This window comes from Protopterus annectens, chromosome 7.part0 (genome assembly GCF_019279795.1).
Source record: "Protopterus annectens isolate FY-2018-M chromosome 7.part0, PAN1.0, whole genome shotgun sequence".
NCBI lineage: Eukaryota > Metazoa > Chordata > Ceratodontiformes > Protopteridae > Protopterus > Protopterus annectens.
Window position 1 is genome coordinate 764,500,111 of NC_056739.1, and position 23,656 is coordinate 764,523,766.

Consider the following 23,656-nt stretch of genomic DNA (forward strand, 5'->3'; position numbering starts at 1 on the left):
GATCCTAGCACAATCTGCCATATTGGTATATATCAGCAGTTACAACAGTTCCCAGTACAATCTGGAATACTGGTGTATATCAGCAGTTACTATAGATCCCAGTACTATCTACCATACTGGTATATATCAACAATCACTACAGATCCTAGTACAATCTGCCATATTGGCATATGTCAGCATTTACTACAGATCCTAGTACGATCTACCATACTGTTGTATTTCAGCAATTCCTACAGACCCTAGTGCAATCTGCCATATTGGTATATATCAGCAGTTACAACAGATCCCACAACAATCTGGCATATTGATGTATATCAGAAATTCCCACCGATCCTAGTACAATCTGCCATACTGGTGTATATCAGCAGTTGGTACAGATCCCAGTACAATCTACCATACCGGTGTATATCAATAGTTACTACATATCCTCGTACAATCTTCCATACTGTTTTATATCAGCAATTACTATAGGTCCCAGCTGAAACTGCATACTGGTGTATATCACCAGCTTATACAGATCTTAGTACAATTTGCCATACTGGGGTATATCAGCAGTTACTACAGATCCTAGTACAATCTACCATCTGGTGTATGTCAGCAGTTACTTGTCATCTTAGTACAATCTGCCTTATTGTATATCAGCAGTCACTACAGATCCCAGTACAATGTGGAATACTGTTGTATATCAGTGGATACTATAGATCCCATTGCAATCCACCATACTCGTATATATCAGCAGTTACTACAGATCCCAGTGCAATCTGTCATATTGGTTTATATCTGCAGTTACTATAGATCTATCCGAATCTGCCATCCTGGTTTATATCACCAGTTTCTGCAGATCTTAGTACAGTGTGCCATACTGTTGTATATCAGCAGTTACTTCAGATCCTAGAACAATCTGCCATATTGTTGTATATCAGCAGTTACTAGAGATACTAGTGGAATCTTTCATATGGGTGTATATCAGCAGTTACTACACATCCTAGTACAATCTCCCATATTGGTGTATATCAGCAGTTATAACAGATCCCAGTACAATCTGGCATAGTGGTGTATATCAGCAGTTACTACAGATCCCAGTACAATCTACCAAACTGGTATATATCAACAATCACTACAGATCCTAGTACAATCTGCCATATTGGTATATATGAGCAGTTTCTACAGATCCTAGTATAACCTGCCATATTGGTGTATATCAGCAGTTACAACAGATCCCAGTGCAATCTGACATACTGGTGTATGTCAGCAGTTTCTACAGATCTTAGTACAATCTGCCATACTGTTGTATATCAGCAGTTACAACATATCCTAGTACAATCTGCCATATTGGTGTATATCAGCAGTTACAACAGATCCCAGTGCAATCTGGCATACTGGTGTATATCAGCAGTTTCTACAGATCTTAGTACAATATGCCATACTGTTGTATATCAGCAGTTACAACAGATCCTAGTACAATCTGCAATAATGGTGTATATCAGCAATTTCTATAGATACTAGAAGAATCTGTCATTCTGGTGTATATCGCCAGTTTCTTCAGATCTTAGTTTAATATGCTGTACTGTTGTATATCATTAGTTACTATGGATCCCAGTACAATCTACTACACTGGTATATGTCAGCAGTTACTACAGATCCTAGTCCAATCTGCCATATTGGAGTATATCAGCAATTACTATAGATCCTTGCAGAATCTGTCATACTGGTGTATATCACCAGGTTCTACAGCTCTTAGTATAATATGCTGTACTGTTGTATATCAGCAGTTACAACAGATCCTAGTCAATCTGCCATAATGGTGTTTATCAACAGTTACTTCAGATCCTAGCACAATCTGCCATATTTTTGTATATCAGCATTTACTACAGATCCTAGTACACTCTGCCATACCAGTGTATATCTGCAGTTACTACAGATCCTAGTACAATTGGCCATACTGGTGTATATCAGCAGTTACTACAGATCCTAGTACAAAATGCAATGCTGGTGTATATTAGCAGTTACTACAGATCCTAGTACAATCTGTCATATTGGTGTATATCAGCAGTTACTACAGATCCCAGTACAATCTACCATACTGGTATATATCAACAGTCACTACAGATCCTAGTACAATCTGCCATATTGTTATATATCAGCAGTTTCTACAGATCCTAGTACAATCTGCCATACTGGTGTATGTTGCCAGTTACTACAGATCTTAATAGAATCTACCATACTGGTGTACATCCACAGTTATTACAGATTTGAGTATAATCTTCCATACTGGTATATATAAGCAGTTGCTACAGATCCTTGTACAGTCTGCCATATTGGTGTATATCAGCAGTTGCTATGGATCCTAGTACAATTTGCCATACTGGTGTATATCAATAGTCACTACACATCCTAGTACAATCTGCCATTCTGTTGTATAGCAACAACTGCTACATATCCTAGCAGAATCTGTCATACTGGTGTTTATCACCAGTTCTCCATATCTTAGTACAATCTGCATACTGGTGTATATCTGCCGTTACTACAGATCCCAGTATAATCTTCCATACTGGTGTATATCTGCAGTTACTACAGATTCCAGTACAATCTGTATACTGGTGTATATCAGCAGTTACTATAAATCTCAGACAAACTATGATACCGGTATATATCAGCAGCTACTACAGATCCTTGTGCAATCTGCCATATTGGTGCATATCAGCATTTACTATGGATACTAGTGCAATCTGCTATACAGTAGCATATCAGTAGTTATTACAGATCCTAGTACAATATGCCATACTGGTGTATATCAGCATTTAGTAGAGATCCCAGTACAATCTGCCATACTGGTATATATATCAGTAGTCACTACAGATCCTAGTACAATCTTGCCATATTGGTATATTTACAGTTACTATAGACCCTAGTAGAATCTGTTATATTGGTGTATATCAGCAGTTAATACAGATCCTAGTAGAATCTGTCATACTGGTGTATATCCACAGTTACTACAGATCTCAGTATAATCTTCCATACTGATGTATATTACCAGTTAGTGCAGATCCTAGTTCAGTCTTCCATAGTGTTGTACATCAGCAGTTAATACAGTTCCTAGAACAATCTGCCATACTGGTGTATATCTGCAGTTGCTACAGATATATTACAACCTGCTATGCTGGTGTATATCAGACATTAACACAAAACCGACTGGTATTCATTGGTGAAACACAAGACAAACTGAAGAACCAGGTCCAAAAATCCAAGGTAGTAAACTTACAAAAAGATGTATTTTAATAATGTAAAACTTGAAGTGCTTTTCGTCACCGCAAATGTGGTAACTTCTTCAGAAATTGTATTACAATGAACAAAAAAAATGTGCAAGTGTTTGAGAAAGTTTTTAAATACAAGGAACAAAGTATCACATGTTTAAGAGCCACCAGTCAGATGAGATTCCACTGGTGGTTCCTATTTTTAAAGTGACATTGTAAACAACATATCCAAATTCATCCCATGGTTAAATTAAAACATAAAATTAACCATTATTATACAGTAGCAACTATCCACCATAAAACTAAAAAATCTATAATACATACATATAATAAAACATATGATCTAGCTGTTAGTAAATGTAAAAGCATTTTTATAAAAAGACATTCTAATAAAATTGATTGATGCGTATAACAAGTAATATACTATCTATTTAAACTCTTCAGTTTCAGTAAACAAGAAATGTTACAGGCTTCATTTAATCCTGGAAAATAAAAAGCATTTAACAACAACTGCCATATCAATTCACATTCCTCAAGGAGCAAGGTTGCAGGCCCACTCCTAACATCATGTTTAATTTGATCAATAGATTTAAAGCTGAATTTATGCCCACCACTCAAATGCGAATGTTTAGCTAAAGCATTTTCACATTTATTTTTGTCTATAGCATATATATGTTCATAAATTCTCTCATGGAACTTATGATCCATCTTACCAATGTACTAAAATTTCTCGAACACGTGTACATTTTTTTTGTTCGTTGTAATACAATTTCTGAAGAAGTTACCGCATTTGCCATTACGAAAAGTGCTTCAAGTTTTACATTATTAAAATACATCTTTTTTGTAAGTTTAGTACCTTGGATTTTTGGACCTGATTCTTCAATTTGTCTTGTATATCAGACATTACTACAGATCGTAGTACAATCTGCAATATTGGTGTATATCAGCACTTACAACAGATCTCAGTAAAATCTGGTATACTGGTGTATATCAGCAGTTACTATAGATCCCAGTACAATCTGCCATACTGGTATATATCAGCAGTTTCTACAGATCCTAGAACAATCTGCTATACTGGTGTATATCAGCAGTTACAACAGATCTCAGTAAAATCTGGTATACTGGTGTATATCAGCAGTTACTATAGATCCCAGTACAATCTGCCATACTGGTATATATATCAGCAGTTTCTACAGATCCTAGAACAATCTGCTATACTGGTGTATATCAGCAGTTACAACAGATCCCAGTACAGTCTGCCATACTGGTGTATATCAGCAGTTACTACAGATCCTAGTACAACCTGTCATATAGGTGTATGTCAGCAGTTACTACAAACCTATTACAATTTGCCATATTGGTGTATATCAGCAGTTGCTACAGATCCCATTACAATCTGCCATATCGGTGTATATCAGCAGTCACTACAGATCCCAGTACAATGTGGCATACTGGTGTATATCTGCAGTTACTACAGATCCCAGTACAATCTACCATACTGGTATATATCAGCAATCACTACAGATCCTAGTACAATCTGCCATATTGTTATATATCAGCAGTTTCTACAGATCCTAGTACAATCTGCCATACTGGTGCATATCAGTAGTTACCACTGATTTTAGCAGAATTTTCCATATTGTTGTATATCAGCAATTACTACAGATCCTAGCAGAATCTGTCATACTGGTGTATGTTACCAGTTACTACAGATCTTAATACAATCTGCCATACTGGTGTTAATCCACAGTTACTACAGATCTGAGCATAATCTTCCATACTGGTGTACATAAGCAGTTGCTACAGATCCTAGTACAGCCTTCCATACTGATGTATATCAGCAGTTACTTAAGATCCTAGTACAATCTGCCATTCTGTTGTATATCAGCAGTTAGTATAAATCCTAGCAGAATCTGTCATACTGGTGTATATCAGTAGATTCTACAGATGCTAGTACAATCTGCCATACTGGAGTATTTCAGCAATTACTACATATTCTAGTGCAATGTGCCATATTGGTATATATCAGCAGTTACTTCAGATCCTAGTACAATCTGCCATACTGGTATATATTAGCAGTTACTACAGATCCTAGTACAATCTGCCATACTGATGTATATCAGCATTTACTACAGATCATCATGCAATCTGCCATATTGGTGTATATTAGCAGTTACTACAGATCTCAATATAATCTGGAATACTGGTGAATATCAGCAGTTACTATAGAGCCCAGTACAATCTGCGACACTGGTATATATCAGCAGTTACTACATATCCTAGTACAATCTGCCATTCTGGTGTATATCAGCAGTTACTACAGATCTTACTACAATCTGCCATACTGGTATATATCAGAAGTTACTACAGATCATAGTTCAATCTGCCATACTGCTTTATATCAGCAATTACTTGAGACCCTTTTACAATCTGCCAAATTGGTGTATACTACAGATCCTAGCCAATTCTGTGGTACTGGTGTATATCCATAGTTTCTAAAGATATTAGTACAATCTGCCATACTGGTGTATATCAGCAGATACGACAGATGCTAGTGCAATCTGACATACTAGTATATATCAGCAGTTAGTGCAGATCTTAGTACAACCTGCCATAGCACTGTATATCATCAATTACTACAGAACCTAGTACAATCTGCCATAATGGTGTACATCAGCAGTTACTACTGATGCCATTCGAATCTGCCATACTGGTTTATATCAGTAATCGATGGACATTCTAGTGCAATCTGCCATACTGGTGTATATCAGTAGTTACTACTGATCTTAGTAGAATCTGCCATATTGTATATCAGCAATTACTACAGATCTTAGCAGAATCTGTCATATTGGTGTATTTCCCCAGTTACTGCAGATCTTAGTACAATCTGCTATACTGGTGTACATCCACAGTTATTAGAGATTTGATTATAATCTTCCATACTGGTCTATATCAGCAGTTGCTACAGATCCTTGTACAATCTGCCATACTGGTATATATCAGCAGTTACTTAAGATCCTAGTACAATCTGACATTCTGTTGTATATTAGCATTTGCTACAATTCCTAGTAGAATCTGCCATTCTGGTATATCTCAGCAGTTACTACAGATCCTTGTTGAATCTGCCATATTTGTGTATATCAGTGGTTACTACAGATCCTAGTACATTTTGCTATACTGGTGTATATCAGCAGTTACTATAGAGCCCAGTACAATCTGCCATACTGGTATATATCAGCAGTCACTTCAGATCATTGTACAATCTGCCATATTGGTGTATATCAGCAATTACTACAGATCCTACCAGAATCTGCCATACGTGTGCATATCAGCAGTTACTACTGATCCTAGTAGAATCTCTCATACTGGTGTATATCTGCGTTTACTGCAGATCCTATTACAATCTGTCATACTGGTATATATCAGCAGTTGCCATAGATCCTAGTACAATTTGCCATACTGGTGTATATCAATAGTCACTACACATCCTAGTACAATCTGCCATTCTGTTGTATAGCAACAACTGCTGCATATCCTGGCAGAATCTGTCATACTGGTGTTTATCACCAGTTCTCCAGATCTTAGTACAATCTGCCATACTGGTGTATATCTGCCATTACTACAGATCCCAGTATAATCTTCCATACTGGTGTATATCTGCAGTTAGTACAGATCCCAGTACAATCTGTATACTGATATATATCGGCAGTTACTACAGATCATATTACAACCTGCTGTACTATTGTATATCAGCAATAATCTTCACATTGATAAAAAATTTGTACAAGCAGTTGTTATAAATTGATAAAATGACCTCAGCTAAATACCTCCAGCAGTGTGGGCATAAGTCTTATTACAATATGCCAAGTGATAAGCATTGGAACACTTGTTACAATAAACAATTTATATAAAATAGGAGGATGAGAAATTGTGTAGGTGATAGTGCCCTCCATAATTAATGGTGGATTGTAGCTTTTATAAATCAGTAGTGTATAGTAGTTAGCAGAGATATGCATATCCTTTATACTAATTTTGTTGAGTCAAAGCCATTAAGAGAGAACACCATTTCCATAGTTGGGCAGTTAGCACAATGAACAAAAGCTCATGGTAGTTAATGAGCTGCTTTCTCTGCCAATGGTACAGGGTTTGAATCCTCCCACTTTTGTTTGCCTACTGTATGACTCTGAACAAGTCATTTAACCAGGCAATGCTTGCAAGTTTCCCCTGCAAAAGGACAGTTGTCAGCAAATAGATAAAATAATGTATTCCTGTACCTCATCTTTTAATTACCTTTATCTGTGAACTAAAACATTGTATTTCCACAGACTGTTGTTAGAGGATAGCCTTTACTGGCATTTTGCTTACACTCTTACATTCCCTAAACCTGTGTATTAACATTTACATTGACTGATCTAAGAAAATGATCACCATTACATAATTTCAAATTATCATGCTATGTCATGTAACTTCCCTTTATCCTACATAAGTCCTTTTCTATCTAATTACTGAACCATGATAACTAGTGGCAACATATTTTATTTCCCCATTTTTTAACTGCTATCACTATGTGTTAACACTGTTGTAGTCAGACAGTAGTCATTAAACCTTTCAGATTGTGTGAATTATACTTCATGTGATGTTATGTGCCTCCATTACCCTGCTTCTCTTTTATGATAACGTCACTGTCAGTATGTTATAACCTGCTGCTGACACTCCTATTTTCTTTCGTAATTATAGACTTTTCACTTCTGATGACTTCTTAGTATTTTCAGCTTCCTTCTCATCACTGTTGACATCTCCCTGTGTTTTTAGCCTCATTCTTCTCTCTGATAACACCTCACTGTATGTTTATTTTCCTTCTCCTCTCTGTTAACACATCACTGTGTTTTTAGCCTCCTTCCCCTGTCTGCTAACATCTCACTGTGTTTTCAGTTTCCTTTTCCTCTCTGTTAACACCTCACTGAGTTTTTGGTCTTTTTCTCCTCTCTATTAACACCTCACTGTGTTAGTCTCCTTCTCCTCTCTGATAACACTTTAGTGGGTTTTTAGTTTCCTTCTCCTCCCTGTTAACACATCACTGTGTTTTTAGTCTCCCCCTCCTGTCTGTTAACACCTCACTGTGTTTTTAGCTTCCTTCTCCTCTATCATAACATCTCACAGTGTTTTCAGCTTCCTTCTCCTCTCTGTTATCATCTGACTGTGTTTTCACCTTCCTTCTCTTCTCTAACACCTCATTGAGTTTTGGCTTCTTTCTCCTCTCTAACACCTCCTTGTGTTTTAGCCTCCTTCTCCACTCTGATAACGCCTCACTGTGTTTTTAGCCTCCTCTTCTCTATTAACACTTCACTGTGATTTTAGCCTCCTTTTCTTTTCTGTTAACATCTCACTGTGTTTTCAGCTTCCTTTTCTTCTCTGTTAACACCTCACTGAGTTTTGGCCTCTTTCTCCTCTCTGTTAACACCTCACTGTGTTTTAGCCTCCTTCTCCTCTCTGATAACACTTTGCTGTGTTTTTAGCCTCCTTCTCTTCTCTGTTAACATTTCACTCTGTTTTTAGCCTCCTTCTCTGTTAACAGCTCACGGTATTTTAGCCTCCTTCTTCTCTCTGTTAACACCTCACTATGTTTTAGTCTCCTTTTCTCTGTTAACACCGCACTGTGTTTTTAGCCTTCTTCTCCTCTCTGTTAACATCTCACTACATCTTTAGCCTCCTCATCCACTCTGTTAAATACCTCACTGCATTTTTAGTCTCTTTCTTCTCTCTGTTAATACCTCACTGCATTTTTAGTCTCTTTCTTGTCTCTGTTAATACCTCACTGTGTTTTTAGCCTCCTCTTCTCTGTTAACACCTCACTGTGTTTTAGCCTCATTCTCCTTTCTGTTACACCTCACTGTGTTTTTAGCTTCCTTCTCCTTTCTGTTAACACCTTACTGTGTTTTTAGCTTCCTTCTCCTCTCTGTTAACACCTCACTGTATTTTTAGTTTCCTTCTCATCTCTGGTAACTAAACTCATTGGAGTGATACTTAATATTAACCTCAAATTTGCCCAACATATTCAACAAGCCATACAAAAATAAATAAATAAATAAAACAAAAGCTTGGCTCACTATATAAAACTAAGCAGTATCTAACAGATATTGCTACTATTGCCTTGGCTTTAACCTACTTGCTTCCTTCTATCCTTTATGCATCACAATCCTAGCAAACCTGATTTCCACCATTAATATAAAATTGGATACCTGTAACAACAAAGTAGTCAAATTTTCCACCAATGCTCCATGTAGATCACATCACTGTTTACCACTAAATGGACTAAGTTTCCTTGAGTTCCCCAGCTACGTAGCCACACTCAATTACTCACTCTCCACGACCTCATTCATGCACTACAGAATGCTACAATATTGCTCTCCTATTACGTACCTGCATTCAAGTACGAATCTTATCTATTACTAAATCAAACAATAATGTTGCGGGATCTCACTTTCCTCCCACTAAGTCTTGAAACACTAGAATTCCATTCCAGTATACTTAAAACAGCAAGAGAAAAATAGACAAATTTAAAATCCAATTTAAACAATACTTACAGGAAACCTGGCTATGCTTATGCTCCACTTTAGTCAAGCATACCCACATCCACACATGACCACAAGTCAGTTCTTGAAAAAATCATCTGTACAACTATTCATGGTGTAAACTATACTTATCTTGTAACATAGATACTTCCAATTTGAAACTCTCCATAAACATCTTACTCTCACCCTCAACTCTATATATCCTCTCCTTCATGCTTCACTTTCTTCTGTATCCACACCGTGTTTCATATATGCAGAAATCTTTTTTTTCCTGCTTACTCCAAATTAATAAAGACTAATAAGTTAGCTGATTTTCATTTAACTAACTCTAAAGCAAATTTAACTTTATAAATTGTTCTGTTTTTAATTGTACATCCATTTTTAGCCTTACATTATGATAGCTGTCAAAAAACTTGTGTACTGGCTGTTAAGATGTTTCCAACAGTGTTTTGTCTATGCATTTAACCTAGTGTTATTTAGTACAATGTCCATGTTAATCTGATTTAATTTGTGATTACTGTACATTATGCTATCTCTGTTGTTTTCCTGTACTGCATTACAAATTGTACAAAAACTGTACCTTTGTTCGAGCTTTTCTCCATGGGCCTACACTAAAAATGGGTTGCGTCTAGTCAGATTCCTCCGGTCAAAAAAAAAAACAACAAATAAGTAAAATAAATTTCTCACACGTTCAGTAGCTAAATGTTTGCATGCCCTGTGGCTTTCTTATTTCCAGGGACCTTGTTCACAGGCTGCCTGTCAAATGTGTAACTGAGATGTTTATCTAGAACTACTTAACAACGTCTACTTCTGGCTGCTGGCTTGCCCTATGTTCATCTATCAAATGTCTTCTAACACTCTTAACTCTTTCATTTGGCACAAAATACAGAAGCATAATTTTCCACCACAGACAGATACGAGCTACATCTCAAGTCAGAAGTGTTACTGCTCTATATATTGGTGGGACATTCCCTTACCTGCCACGGTTCATAATTGTGGATACTGGCACATGTCCCATTATAAAATGGTCCTTCTCCAGGATTGCATACACTGAGGTCATGCAAGGCACATGCCACAGCATACACTGCATTGTAGACATTGTACGTGATTCTTAAATTCGACACATCTGTGTAGGCATTGCTGAGAGTTTCCAGCCTCTCTGACCCAGTACAGAGTTTAGCTATAATGTCTGATAGACCTGTTGTTTCATTGGAGTCAGGGATGATCCAAGAACAACCAAATGCTGCTTCCCAAAAGGGTTTCACAAAAATGTCATCAGGATTACTCATCGGATTTATTCTGAGTAGAAATTGTCTGAATCCAGGAATCTGACGTCTTCGTATTGCAAATCCCAGTGTGCCACTTAGCAGGTTGGTGTATTTGGCCTGAGAAAGGACAGAGGATGTGGACCAGGCCTCACTGGCAATCCAAACCTTTCCTGATATGTTCTGTCTCAGAATTTCTTGCATTATTGGAATCATCTGGAAATCAAAACAAAACACCACAATGGCACTTGAGGATGATTTTTGAATCATGTCAACAATTAGTTTGGTTTCCTTTTCAGAGTAGAGTAAGGGAATCGTTTCATCAAAAGCTACACAGCCTCCAGCCTTGATAAGCTCTTCTTTAAGTGTCTTGGTCCCCTCCTTTCCATACTCATCATCTTCAGCTAGTAATCCCACCCATGTCCAGCCAAAGTAAATCACCAGCTGAGCAAGGCCATGGGCCTGGAATTCATCACTTGGGATGGTTCTATAAAATGATGGATATCGATGTCTGTCATTCAAGAGAGGACTTGATGCAAAATAACTGATCTGTGGAAAAATAGGAATCTTATGCACTGTACAATTATTGCTCTCATGCTAATGTATTTGTATGTAATCCCTGGAAAAATAGTCTTAAAAAATCACAGAAGCTAACAATTGTCAGTTTGTAAGACTTGCTATTTTTAATGTTATTTTATTTCAGTAAAATTGGTATCACAGTAATTCTGTTTTTTAAACAGGATAAGTAGGATGGTCACCTGTTGTTTTTCAGGCACAACCTGAGCTTTAGACACAGAGTGTAATACAAACAAATGTACAGCCAATATAATTAGCAGATTGCACATTGAGAAGTGCAGTACAGAAATGAAAAAAAAAAAAACAATTATTGTATTCCAGTATATGTAGCACAGATCTTAATATAATATATATTGTATGGAATAAAAATGTTGCAATATACACATACTTTGGTGTACATCCCATCTTTTATTTTTCCCTTCAACTTCAAGTTTATTAGGATGCTTTATAAAAAAATGCCATTTACACAAGGTAAATGATTAAGATAGAAACACATAAAGCAAATTAAAACATTTATTAGATAAATTCAGAATAACTTAATGAACTTTGTATTATGCAACTTAATAGTGTTTTTATCAATACATATTATCAATACACATTTTCTTTTATTATAGGTACTGTTGCTTTTACTGGGCTTCTACAATTTATATATTTACTGATCACCATGTTTTATTATGGCTACTGTTGCAGTTACTGGGCTTCTATAGTTGACATATTTGTAAATTACTAAGTATTTACACATATACAGAATGTAGAAAGGAGAATCTCCTGATTGTGATTCAATATGGTATTCCTGTATTATAGACACATGGCCGGTTAAGGTGCTATAAACACTGTATGTAAAACATACACAATTATTATTTTTTAATAAAAAAAATTCTTTTTACTGTGATTTGAAAGCTTAGATGGTTTTGGTTTACAGTTTAGAGGAAAAGCAATTGGCATGATAGAGTATGCAGATAGTACAGAGGCATGCAATTTGACCACAAAGGGATTTTTTTAAGCCTGGCCATGCATCCCAAATCTCTGACAAGTTCTTGTACCCTTAATAAATGTAAGCAGGGGCTTGGGAGATGAATCATTTACAAGTAGGGGCCTGGGAGATAAGCCAATTACAGGCTTCCTGTGTCCATTAGAGACATAGGTGCCAAACCAGGGATGAATTTCATGTTCCCCATCCAGTTTTCCAAGTTACACTTTAATTGGATTAGGGAGGAGCTCTACTTCACATGGATAGGGAGCCTGTTCCAGAGAAGGGGTGGTCTTTGCGATACATACCTGCCTTTCCAGCAGGTCCTGTTTATATCACAGGCAAGGTTTAGCTTTAGAACAGGTAATTCTGGTGCTGTTTGTTTTGTAGATATGCTTGAGGTCCATCAGGGTAGGGTTTGACAATGCCTTGTATTCCAGGCATGGATCTCCCTTCAACAGCCTGTAGGAGACAGAATACAGGGATAGAGCTTTGAGGCAGTCTGCATAGGGCATGTTACTTACACCCTGTATTCTTTTAGAGAGGAACCTCAGTGGACGTTCCAATTTTTGGATGTACCTCTTTAGGTACATACCAAAGCAAGTACTGTACTCATTGGTAGTGCGGATGAATACCAACTACAGTGAAACAATGACCTCCTTACACCTAGATACCATACCTTTGTTTATAAGCTGCACAGTATAGAATGATTTCCTCACTACTGCAGACACGTGATGGTCAAAGGCTAGCTTACTGTCTATGTGTGTGTTCCCAAGTCCCTGACTACGGATCAGCTCTTAGCAGTATTTTGTCAATATCATAGCCACTATGTATTTTGTGGCATTTACTTTTAGTACATAGCTCTGACATCAGTTATATGTCTGTGTTAGCCCTTCCTAGAGAACATTTGCGTCAGTTGGGGATTCTATGACAGCTCCTAATTTGCCATTAATCAGTCAGAGGCCCTTGACATTGGCCTTAACTTCAGAGAAGAAAATGTCAAAAAGAAGCGGTCTTAGAACTGCTCCCTGAGGGACTCTGCTTGTGACTGACCTCTTTGTAATGCTTGACTCCCCATTTCTAACTTCCTGGGTCCTGTCTGTGACCTAGGTGACTATCAACCAGGTAACATAAGACTTCATATTTAACCTCTTGAGTTTGTCAACAATGCCTGAGTGGGTATAGTGTCAAATGCCTTGGCCAGGTTAAGGTAGGCAGTGTGATCAGTTTATCCCTTATGCAATTCTTTGGTGACCTTCTCAAAGAAGTCCACCAGGTTGACTAGGCATGACCTGCCCTTGACAAAACCAAATTTGGTTGGGTCCAGTGTCTGGAGGTTTCCTATGTCATTATCAATCATTTCCATGACATTTCTTGCCATGGCTTTGCAATTTGCATATGAGACTAGTGAGGCTTATGGGTCTATAGTTTCCCTGGTGTGTAGATGGCCCACCTTTGTGCAGATGGCTGTTGCTGTTCTCCATTCATGAGGCACTAAGCTTGTTCGGAGGCTGCAGATAAATAGCAATTCCAGAGGTCTTTATAGGTCATGTGTCATGCTATTTAGAAGACATCCTGGGATATTGTCTGGGTCCATTGATGCAGTGGTCTTGGCCTTAGAGAGAGCATTATGGACTTGTCCCCTAGTGATAGTAGGGGGGGATATATTTGATGATATTTCCTGAAGGGAGTTTGAGGGGGAGAGAAGGGTAAAGTTGGAGCTGAGTTTGTCAGCTAGTAGGTTTGCTACAACTTCTGGCTCAGTATAGGTGGCTTCATTAACAATGAGCTCTGCGCACAATTGTGTATTGCCTTTGAGGTTGTAGACATAGCTAAAGAATGTAATTTTTGATATTGTTGTCTATATTTTGCATGTGTATTTTTATATGTATTTATTTGAAACACATTATATTTTAAGGTCCTCTACCTTTAAATAACATTAGGTGGAGAATTAGATTAATTTAGATTATTGGCGAATGTCCAATCATTGGTTGATTAAATTTGATATAAACTGAAATTTGAAATGTGATGAAGTAGTTTTTATGAAGTCTGTTTAGGACTAAAGCACTTAACTATATTCATTAAAGTTGTGCTTTTTTATTGGGTTTAAGTCTAGAGGTGGTGATTATGCTAACACTTAGTTGTTTTTATAAGGATGTTTTATTTTAAATGACATTTTCCACTGTTTGGCACTGATATGCAGGTGTTTTGAAGTATTGGTCATTTAGTTGGCCCTGTATACACCACTTTTCTTCTTGGTTTGGTTGTTTTACATAGCTAAAGAATATCTTGTGGTTGTTCTTGGCCTGAGAGGCCAAATTTACCTTACATTTGGCTTTGGTAGATTTTATTTAACTCTGATTTCTGTGCTTATTTTGATGACAGTGCTACACCTAATTTTGCCATGATTTTCTTCCTTCTGTTATAAAGCCTACTGATGTTGTTATAAAGCCTACTGATGTTGTGATTCCACCACTGTGCCTTGTTTTCTGAGTTAGTTCTGTACTTCTTCCTGGTAGGTACAGCTGTCTCTATGGACCTATTAACATGCTTGTATAGAATTTCTGCGAACAGTTCCGTGTAGGCAACAGTCTTGTCAGGGTTTATGCAACCTTTAAATTTTGCCATGTTATACCTTAATTAATAGTAGGAAGATGGCCTTACAGTAGATTCACTACTTTAAGGCTGCCTTTCTATTGTTATTCCAGGGTTAGCTGGGGTTACAGGTTTTATTTTTACTTCGGAAGAGACCATTTTGTGGTCTGACCAAACCATAGAAGACATTACACTCAGGGTTTTGCTGCACATTTCCAAATTATTGAGGACCAGATACAATAAAATTGCACCCCTGGTCAGTGTACTGACAGTTTGGTCCAGGAAGCTTGTGTTTACAAAATACACTAATCTCTATGCCTGTATTATATATGATTCCCAGTTAATAGTGGGGTAATTAAAGTTGCCCATGAATATGGTATTGAGTTGGATGGTGAGGGTATTTGTTATGTGTACTTCATCTATGAGGTCTTTGGGCTTTAGGAATGTTACATCTAAGTGCCTCAATATATGTGGGTCTATGGGTCTGCTTTGAATTGTGTGTCATGGGCGCAGTGTGTGTACTATAGACAACCTTATTGACATTAGGAGTGTTTTTATGTGAGAGCTTTGCCTTCAGTGATATTGTTTAAATACATCTTTCATATACTATATCAGATTGTTTGAGAATTAACTGGTGGTCAGTAAACATGAGGTAATTTCTGCATTACCTCAGGGTGCCCATATTTAGTAAGCTGGTAACAAGGATAGTGGGAAAGTTCATATCCATGGCAACAGGCCCTTTTTATTGATTAGATTGTTGCTTCCTTTTTAATTTCTCCAAATCTTTTGGGGTTTTAATACCATGACAGGAATGGACTCAATTCCTAAGTCAAAGTATGATTAAAGTTCATGAAATTAGTATTGTTTCACTCTTTGATGTCAGACAAAAGTGCTCTTCACAGCACCCACAATGTGCCCAGTAATGACTCCTTCTGTAATTCTTATGGAGTTACATGTATTGGCATATCTAAATATGATAGCAGACTCTTTTTTTATAAGATCTGTTGCTCGCACTACTATAGGGTATCTTTCTTCCACATTGCTCTTGTTTCTGCTTGCAAATCCTGATATTTTATGACTTTGTGTCTCTCTGCGCAAGACACTGTAGTCATTGAATGTGGTGATTTCAATGATCAATGCTATTTTTGTCTTCTTTACTTGGAACACTACATGTGGTTTTCTAGCATCTATCTTTTGAACTGTTGGTAATGGATGATGCCATGTGATGTAGACTTCATCCTTGTCTATGATGCTTTGTGGCTCATGTTTCTAGTGTTTTTCAGCCACTTCAGTACCGTAATGTTTACACAATCTCCAGTGCAGCAGTCTCGTCACATTATTATCCCTTTCAGTATACAGTCCTTCTGCCATTAGTATGTCACAAAGAGCAACGAGGTGTGCAACTGTTTCAATTCTGTTTTGCAAAACCTACATTTGTCTGTTTCTCCCACATGCTCAATGGACTTTGCAAACCAACATGTATGTAGCCCACTATCTTGTGCCGCCAATATTAACCTTTCATCTCTTGGCTTGAATTCATCTCTCAAAACCATTCCTGCATTTGTTCTTGATCAACATGAGGTTCTTTCTGAAGTTTTCTATACTTGCAACTAAATTTATGCATTTTCTACATTTCTTGCCTTCTCATCTGGTCCTTCACCTTATGTTTTTTTTTTATTTTTTGGCACATTCAGTTGCTGCCTGGTTTTTATCTACTGCTGGTTTGACTTCCATTCCTGCTTGATACCGATATGCTTCTGCTAGATTAAGCAGAGAAGTCATCTTAGATTTATTCTCCTCATGTTTCACAACTTTCACTATGTTTGGGTCTTGCAAGGTCAGCAGATATGTGTTGAGTCCCACAATTGCAGATCTATACATGTAATCAATTTCAAGGAGGCCCATCCCTCCTTCTGAATGGAAAATATTTAATCTTGGTATGCTCTGATTTTTATAAATCATTGGAGCATGAAGCATCCTTCTTGTTTTTATATCTCAAACACATTTTGGGGCCAGTCAATCACACCAAAACTATAAGTTAGGACAGGAAGAGCAAATTGGTTTATAGCATAGACTTTGTTCCAAGATGTCAATGCTGTTTTCAGTATCAAGTCTTCTAAAATATTCCTTACTAAGTTTTATTCACATTTGTTCATGTTTTATTGTTGATCCTTCAATTCCCAAATATCTATACACTCCTTCTTGCTCAAGTTATTTTATATCACATTCTTGTCCCAAAATGATGTTTTCTTGGTGTTGAAGTTTTCCTGTTTTAAAGGTTGCTTTGCACATTTATCAAGACTAAATGACATTCTTATATCATCTGAAAAAGTTTTGACAACTTGCAGTTGTGCTTTGAGTTCCTCATCTGATGAGCTATACAGTTTTAAATCATTGACAAAGAGAAGATGAGAAGTTTTTACACTTTGTTGTTTTCTAGGAGCCAAATTATAGCCATGGCCTAAATTGTTAAGTGAACAGCTTAATGGGCTAAGCACAAGGCAGAATAGCAGCGGTAACAAAGAGTCACCTTGGAATATCCCCCTTTGAATTTTTATCCCTGGGATAATAATTTATCCTTTATCATGGTTTAATTGCAAAGTGGTCTGCCACTGTTTCCTGGTCACTGTAATGTAGTCGATCAGTGTAGGATGTATCTTATACATTATTAAGCACTCTTTTAGCCATGAATGTGGGATACTATCAATTGCTTTTTTGTAGTCAGTCCATGCCATACTTAGATTCTTCCCCTTCTTACAGTTCTCCATTATGACTTTATTTAACAACAAATGACCCTTTGTTCCATATGACTTTCTTTTATTGCCCTTTTGTTCTACTGCCATAATTGAGTTTTCTTCTGAATATAAACTCTGTCGGCATCAATTCCCGTGTATAGTTTATACGTCGTTGGAAGGCAAGTTATTGGTCTATAATTCTTATGGTAGCTTGCAGGTTCATTCTTAAGTAGGAGCATTGTTTTTCCTGTAGTTAGCCAGGTTGGTGTCTGTCCAGGGTGCACAAATAAATAGTTCTTACTCATGGCTAAATCTTCGTGCAAAGATGTTAATACTTTTAGCCAAAAGTTAGGTACTACATCTGGGCCTGGGGTTTTCCAGTTAGAGGCTTTTCTTAACTTTATTTCAATCTCTTTGGCTGTTACTTCATCCCATTTCATATCCTGTACCCTTAAACGTCTTATTCTTTCTTTAACTTTTTCTATCCGTTTAGCATCTTTGTTATGTTCCACAGGATCTTCATAGATATTTCACAAAAATGTTTCTATTTCTTCCATTTTAGTGTTTTTTTCAATTCCTTTTACCTTGTTTCCCAATTCTCTATAAAACCTTTTTGGGTCATCAGTAAATTGCTTATTTTGCACTTTTCCTTTATATTTATTTTCATGTCTTTTATGTCTTTCCCCTGTGCTGAAATCTTTAGTTTATTTGCAATAGTGTATGATAGATCCTAGTCTATTCTAATACTTCACAGTGCTTTTATCACATTTATCTTTCTTAGTATTTTTGTTGATCTGTTCCCTCTTCTAAAGTCTTCTAACAGTGACACTTCTTGTCTTAACTGTTTTATAGTTTTATCTATTCAATATTTCCAGGATGGTATTCGATTTCTCCCTTTTTTCTCCCTCACTACCCTGTGTTCTTGTGGTAGAACTTTATCAGTTATTAATTTAGCTGCACAGTAATATATGATGTTTACTTATGTTATATTCCGTGGATCTCTATGGACAGTCCTAATTATTGTGTTCATTTGTTTTATCAAACTTCTGACTTTTTGGATTTTATTGACCTTCTGCAGTCTATTTCTTTCATTGATCTAAATATGTCTATCTATCTCTATTAAATCAAGCAACTCTTTTCTTACTTTGTTTTCTTCTAAACTGAGGGCACATTTTTTGTTTTCCATTTCCTGTGGGCATTCTATAGAAAGTTCTATTGCATCTTCCTGTGGCATATTCTCTTCAGTTTCATCCTGTGCCATCTATTGCTCTGTCATATGAAAACTCACTGGCCTATCACTCCTGAGCATTAACTGTGTCAGAGTTTCCAGTTTCCTGTTCCTTCCCTTGACGTCCAGATTCAAGTGGATGTTTATACTCATTTCCTGTGGAAGGCTCTAAAATATCTTCATATGGCACCTGACTAATTGCTTCCCATTCCATTGGTTTCCCCTTAATTTGGAGTTCCATTGCTCTATCCTTGTAAAGTTTTCCATGTCTGGATTCCTTTGTCTGTATTTCTCTTCAAATATCTTTGGTGCTGCTCTTTTTGTATTGATTAATTTTGCTTTCTCCTTTGCATAAATATTACATCATATTAAATCTCTTTTTCTTTCCCATGTCCATATTTCTTCTTCGAATGTCTCCTGATCTTCCTCCTTACTTTGGGGATTCGTTCCATCATCCGTTGATGTAACCTGTGTTATACGTTCTACCTCAAATCCTTCACTTCGCAGGCACTCCATAACTTCAACTTTTTTTTTTTTACTTCTACTTTACTAATTTTCTTTTCTACATTCCCTCTTTGTGATATTATTTTTTTATTGTGACATTTTCCATGTCTGGATGCCTTTGTCTGTATTTCTCTTCAAACATCTTTGGGGCTGCCTTCTTTATGTTGATTAATTTGGCTTTCACATTTGCATAGTTACTGTACCATATCAAATCTCTCTTTCTTTCCCATGTCCATATTTCTTTTTTATACTTTTCAAAAAATTCTAGGTTTTGTTGTATATATTTTTGCACTTCATCAGATGCTTCTTTTTCAAAACAGATAAAAGTTTCTTGGTCTATATAATGTTTTTCAAAAATCTATTGTATTAATGATCACAAATTTTTATTTGAAGCTTCTGACAGTTTTTCTTACAGAAGTATCCTTCTTTCCTCTAATTTCTTTTTTAATCTTTTTGTATCTCTTGTGTCTGGAAATTCTGGACTTTTTACATAATAGAAACAATACATAATTTATTTGTTATCCTTAATAGTCCACTCTATTTTCTTTATGGCTCTTCTTTGGCCTATCAGGTTTTGTGATTTTTGTGGACTGCTACTTCCTTCTACAACATGGTGGCCATCCTCTCCTTGGGCCTGGCCCCATTGTAGGATGTTTCTGTATTTTGAAGATTCTACACTGTCATTTTTTTCCAGTCCTGGCACCAGTGCGCCTACCAGGATTGGGCACTTTTTATCCTGGGTCTTGTGCACCCAGCTGTCTTTTTTTAAATTTTGACCTTCTTCTGCCAATGATATATGCTATATAAATACAGTCTATATATCAGTGTTGCATGGTGAGATTTTGTAGAAAACAGGGTCCTACCTTGTGAAGGTACTCACCAAGACTTGAGGATGAATTCAGTTTCAGCAATATTACCTTTGCTTGATGACTTTTCATCTCTCCATTTGTATGGTTGCGGTGAGAATATAAAGCAATGCCAGGAGTATCTGGGGCAGTGTTTGTCACTGTAAACTAGTTTCCTTGTATGCAAATAGGCATTGATGAAATTCCAATTGTGCTTTTACAGGAAAAATGTCACTCAAGATGCCTGTGTTTATACAGAGCACTGCCAAACATTTGAGGGGAAACTAACTAATAAATACATCCTGATGATTTGTGGAGGAAGTATTTAGGCAGATATCCTGAAGTTGGAAACAAATCAAGCAGCACTTACTGAAAACAAAGAATTAGTTTGTCAAGAATAATGAAAAGAGGAGAGTTGTGTAATGGCTACTGCCTGACTACTACTAGTGCTGGTCCCACCACAGATTCACACTGCAAGGATACAAAGCTCATTTGCTTTTCTCTCATCAGAAGCAAAACAGTAGCACCAATCCCAAGACAAGAAGCAGGCCACAGGGTATTTGTTGATTAACAGCCTTGTTTCAGATGATGCAAAGGTAGGAAGGTACAACACAGACATTTATTGCTAAATCAGAAATGGTCAGGAATCAATGAACTCTGCTCCTCTCACCAGGAGCAAAATTCCAAGCTGATGCCTATGAAGAAGTTATCAGGCTTTCTAGTGATCAGCAGTCTCCAGGAAATAACATCCCTATGCTTCTTCCCTGACCAGGAGCAAAATCCCAAGATGACTACTAAGAGGCAGAATGTGGGCTCTCCAATAATTGTTCTAGGAGTAGATGTTGCAGATTTTAAAGGCAAGATGAAAAATGGGTTAATATCATAAGAGTTGCAGTGTGCCCTAAGCAGTTAGATATAAAAGATGGGTAATTTAAGCTTTAGCTGTCTAAGTGGAGAAGCCACTAATTTTAAAAGAGCAAGATAGATTCGAAGGAGGTGCGCATTTTCAATTCTGGCTCTCAATGCATTAATAAAATCCATCTAAATAACATGAGTCAATTTACATATCGCATTCCTAAATCAGTGGCTTGAACACTGTAATTTAAGATGCCTAATAGAAGTGGTGAGGAATACCAGATTCAATACCCCATTTGCAAAATTCCCATCCTAAAACCTGGAAGAAGCAACTGACAAAGTAACAAAAGAATTCTTGTTTCTGGTGTTTAAACAGTGACATGAAAATGTTAGCCCAAAGGCATTTGACAAAACATCATTATTAAAGCATCCCTTCAAAGAATTTTGCATGAAATAGAATAAAGTTATAAATCTGTAATGAATGTATGAGCTGACCTATGGAACATTATGGCATCCAACATTTAACCTGCTGTGTCTCCCCATCTTGGTGTTCTCCTTCCTCATTCCCCATACTCTGTTGCCAAACCCTCCACATTCAGCAGATGTCTACTCTAAGTCTGGGTCTATCCACTGTAGTCTCCACCTTTAGTGTCACTACTACCACTGCCTGTGTCTGCATTTTGCTCATGTAAGAAAAATAAAAAAAATCCCTTCCCCTATAGTATTTGTTATAGTTACCCTTATGTGCTTTCCTCAGCTTGCTAATTATCTTTTTTCTGACTTTCTTTCTACTCTTTTTTTCCCATTTTTATGATTAACTGGATGGTACTTTGCTGTGCTGACCCTCTTTGCCCTCTGTGCTACTGCTCATGTGGCCATAACGTGACACATTGTTGCATGTATGAACACTCCTATCTTCAGGTGTGATTGTGCATGCTCATATGCCTCTCCTGATGCTGAGCACTCCTACCACATACACTTTGCCAGCATGTTTCCTCCATTTTGCACCCATAACTCTCAACATCTTTGTACACAGCCAAAAATAATGGGGGTCAAAAGTTCAAAATCAGAGACAATTCTTAAATGTTACTCTTATTTACTTAAAAACTTAATAGAACACCATATTTTGAATCAAGATGCATTTCTAAGCCATGAGAAGTATGAAAGTCTAACGACTGACATTACTGACTGATGACAATCCACAATGATTTACCAGGTCAAAAAATATGAGGCAAAATCTGCGACAGTTGAGAGGTACTGGTGAATCTGCCTAATGCTACTTTTCCCATAATGCTATGTACTAATTTACTGTACAGTCTTTTTCTCAGACTACCCGCACTTTGGAAGCCCTGATCCCTATGTGAAAATTTACAGGCCATGTCATGCTGCAGGCTTCTTGATATATAAGACTGCATGCGCAAAACCCTTACTTATGAAGCTCAGCCCAGATGTGCAAAGACAGAGCCCTACTTAAATATAAACACCCACTTTCTTTTTGGGGTTGCAGGTATAACATTTTCAAGTCTGCAGATTCTTTTGCCTAGCAAAATTAAAAGTCCTGAATGTCACTATTTCATTTTCTGCAGCCATCTGGCTGTTTATTACAAAGTTTTTTGTCTATTTGTATTATTTCTATATTCTGTAATCTAGAGCTATAATTCTCCAGAACTATCCAACAACCTGAGCGTAAGTTGTACAAGCTATTCCACAGAAAAAACAAAACTGTTGTTAGCAACGGAAATATTTTGTCTGTCTAGTATTGTGATGATGTGAGGTAGTGCCAGCTATGCCAGGAGAAGTAAGGCATTGTATGTGTAACATATGCCAGCATAGTTAGCTGGAGTTTTAAAAAGAATTCTATGTCATTTGTGTAGCAAACTGATTTGTACAGGTGTTTGTGATGAAAAGGTATTTATAAAGATGCTTGTGTTAAAGATGTACCAACAGTGGGTCATGCTGGACAGCTGCATTGTAACTGTTTAAATGAATATATTGTAGTGGAGATTACTGGAACAGAAGAGATTAATCTCAGTCCAGCTAACCTTGAAAAATAGTCTGAAATTAAATTACATGGTTTGGGCTATAAATATTGTATCTTACAGTTCTGATAGCAGCCAGAGACAAAATGTCTGTGAAAGCCAGAATTAGAAATCCTACTGTGCTGTCCTTAGGGGTGAACTAATTGCTACCTTGGAAGGGTGGAAGTTTTTGAAATGGTTTTATAGCTGCCACATGCTGTAACACATCTTAGCAAAGC

At 36.9% G+C, this 23,656-nt stretch overlaps 1 protein-coding gene across 1 annotated transcript in view; it reads right to left on the reverse strand.

The window, feature by feature from the left end:
• The window catches only part of LOC122806089 (extracellular calcium-sensing receptor-like), a 452,682-nt gene that overhangs the window by 422,986 nt on the left and 6,040 nt on the right, over positions 1 to 23,656 (reverse strand). The window contains exon 2 of the mRNA XM_044076327.1: positions 10,804 to 11,640. Within this exon, the coding sequence (XP_043932262.1) occupies positions 10,804 to 11,640 (837 nt within the window). The remainder of the gene's footprint in view (positions 1 to 10,803; positions 11,641 to 23,656) is intronic.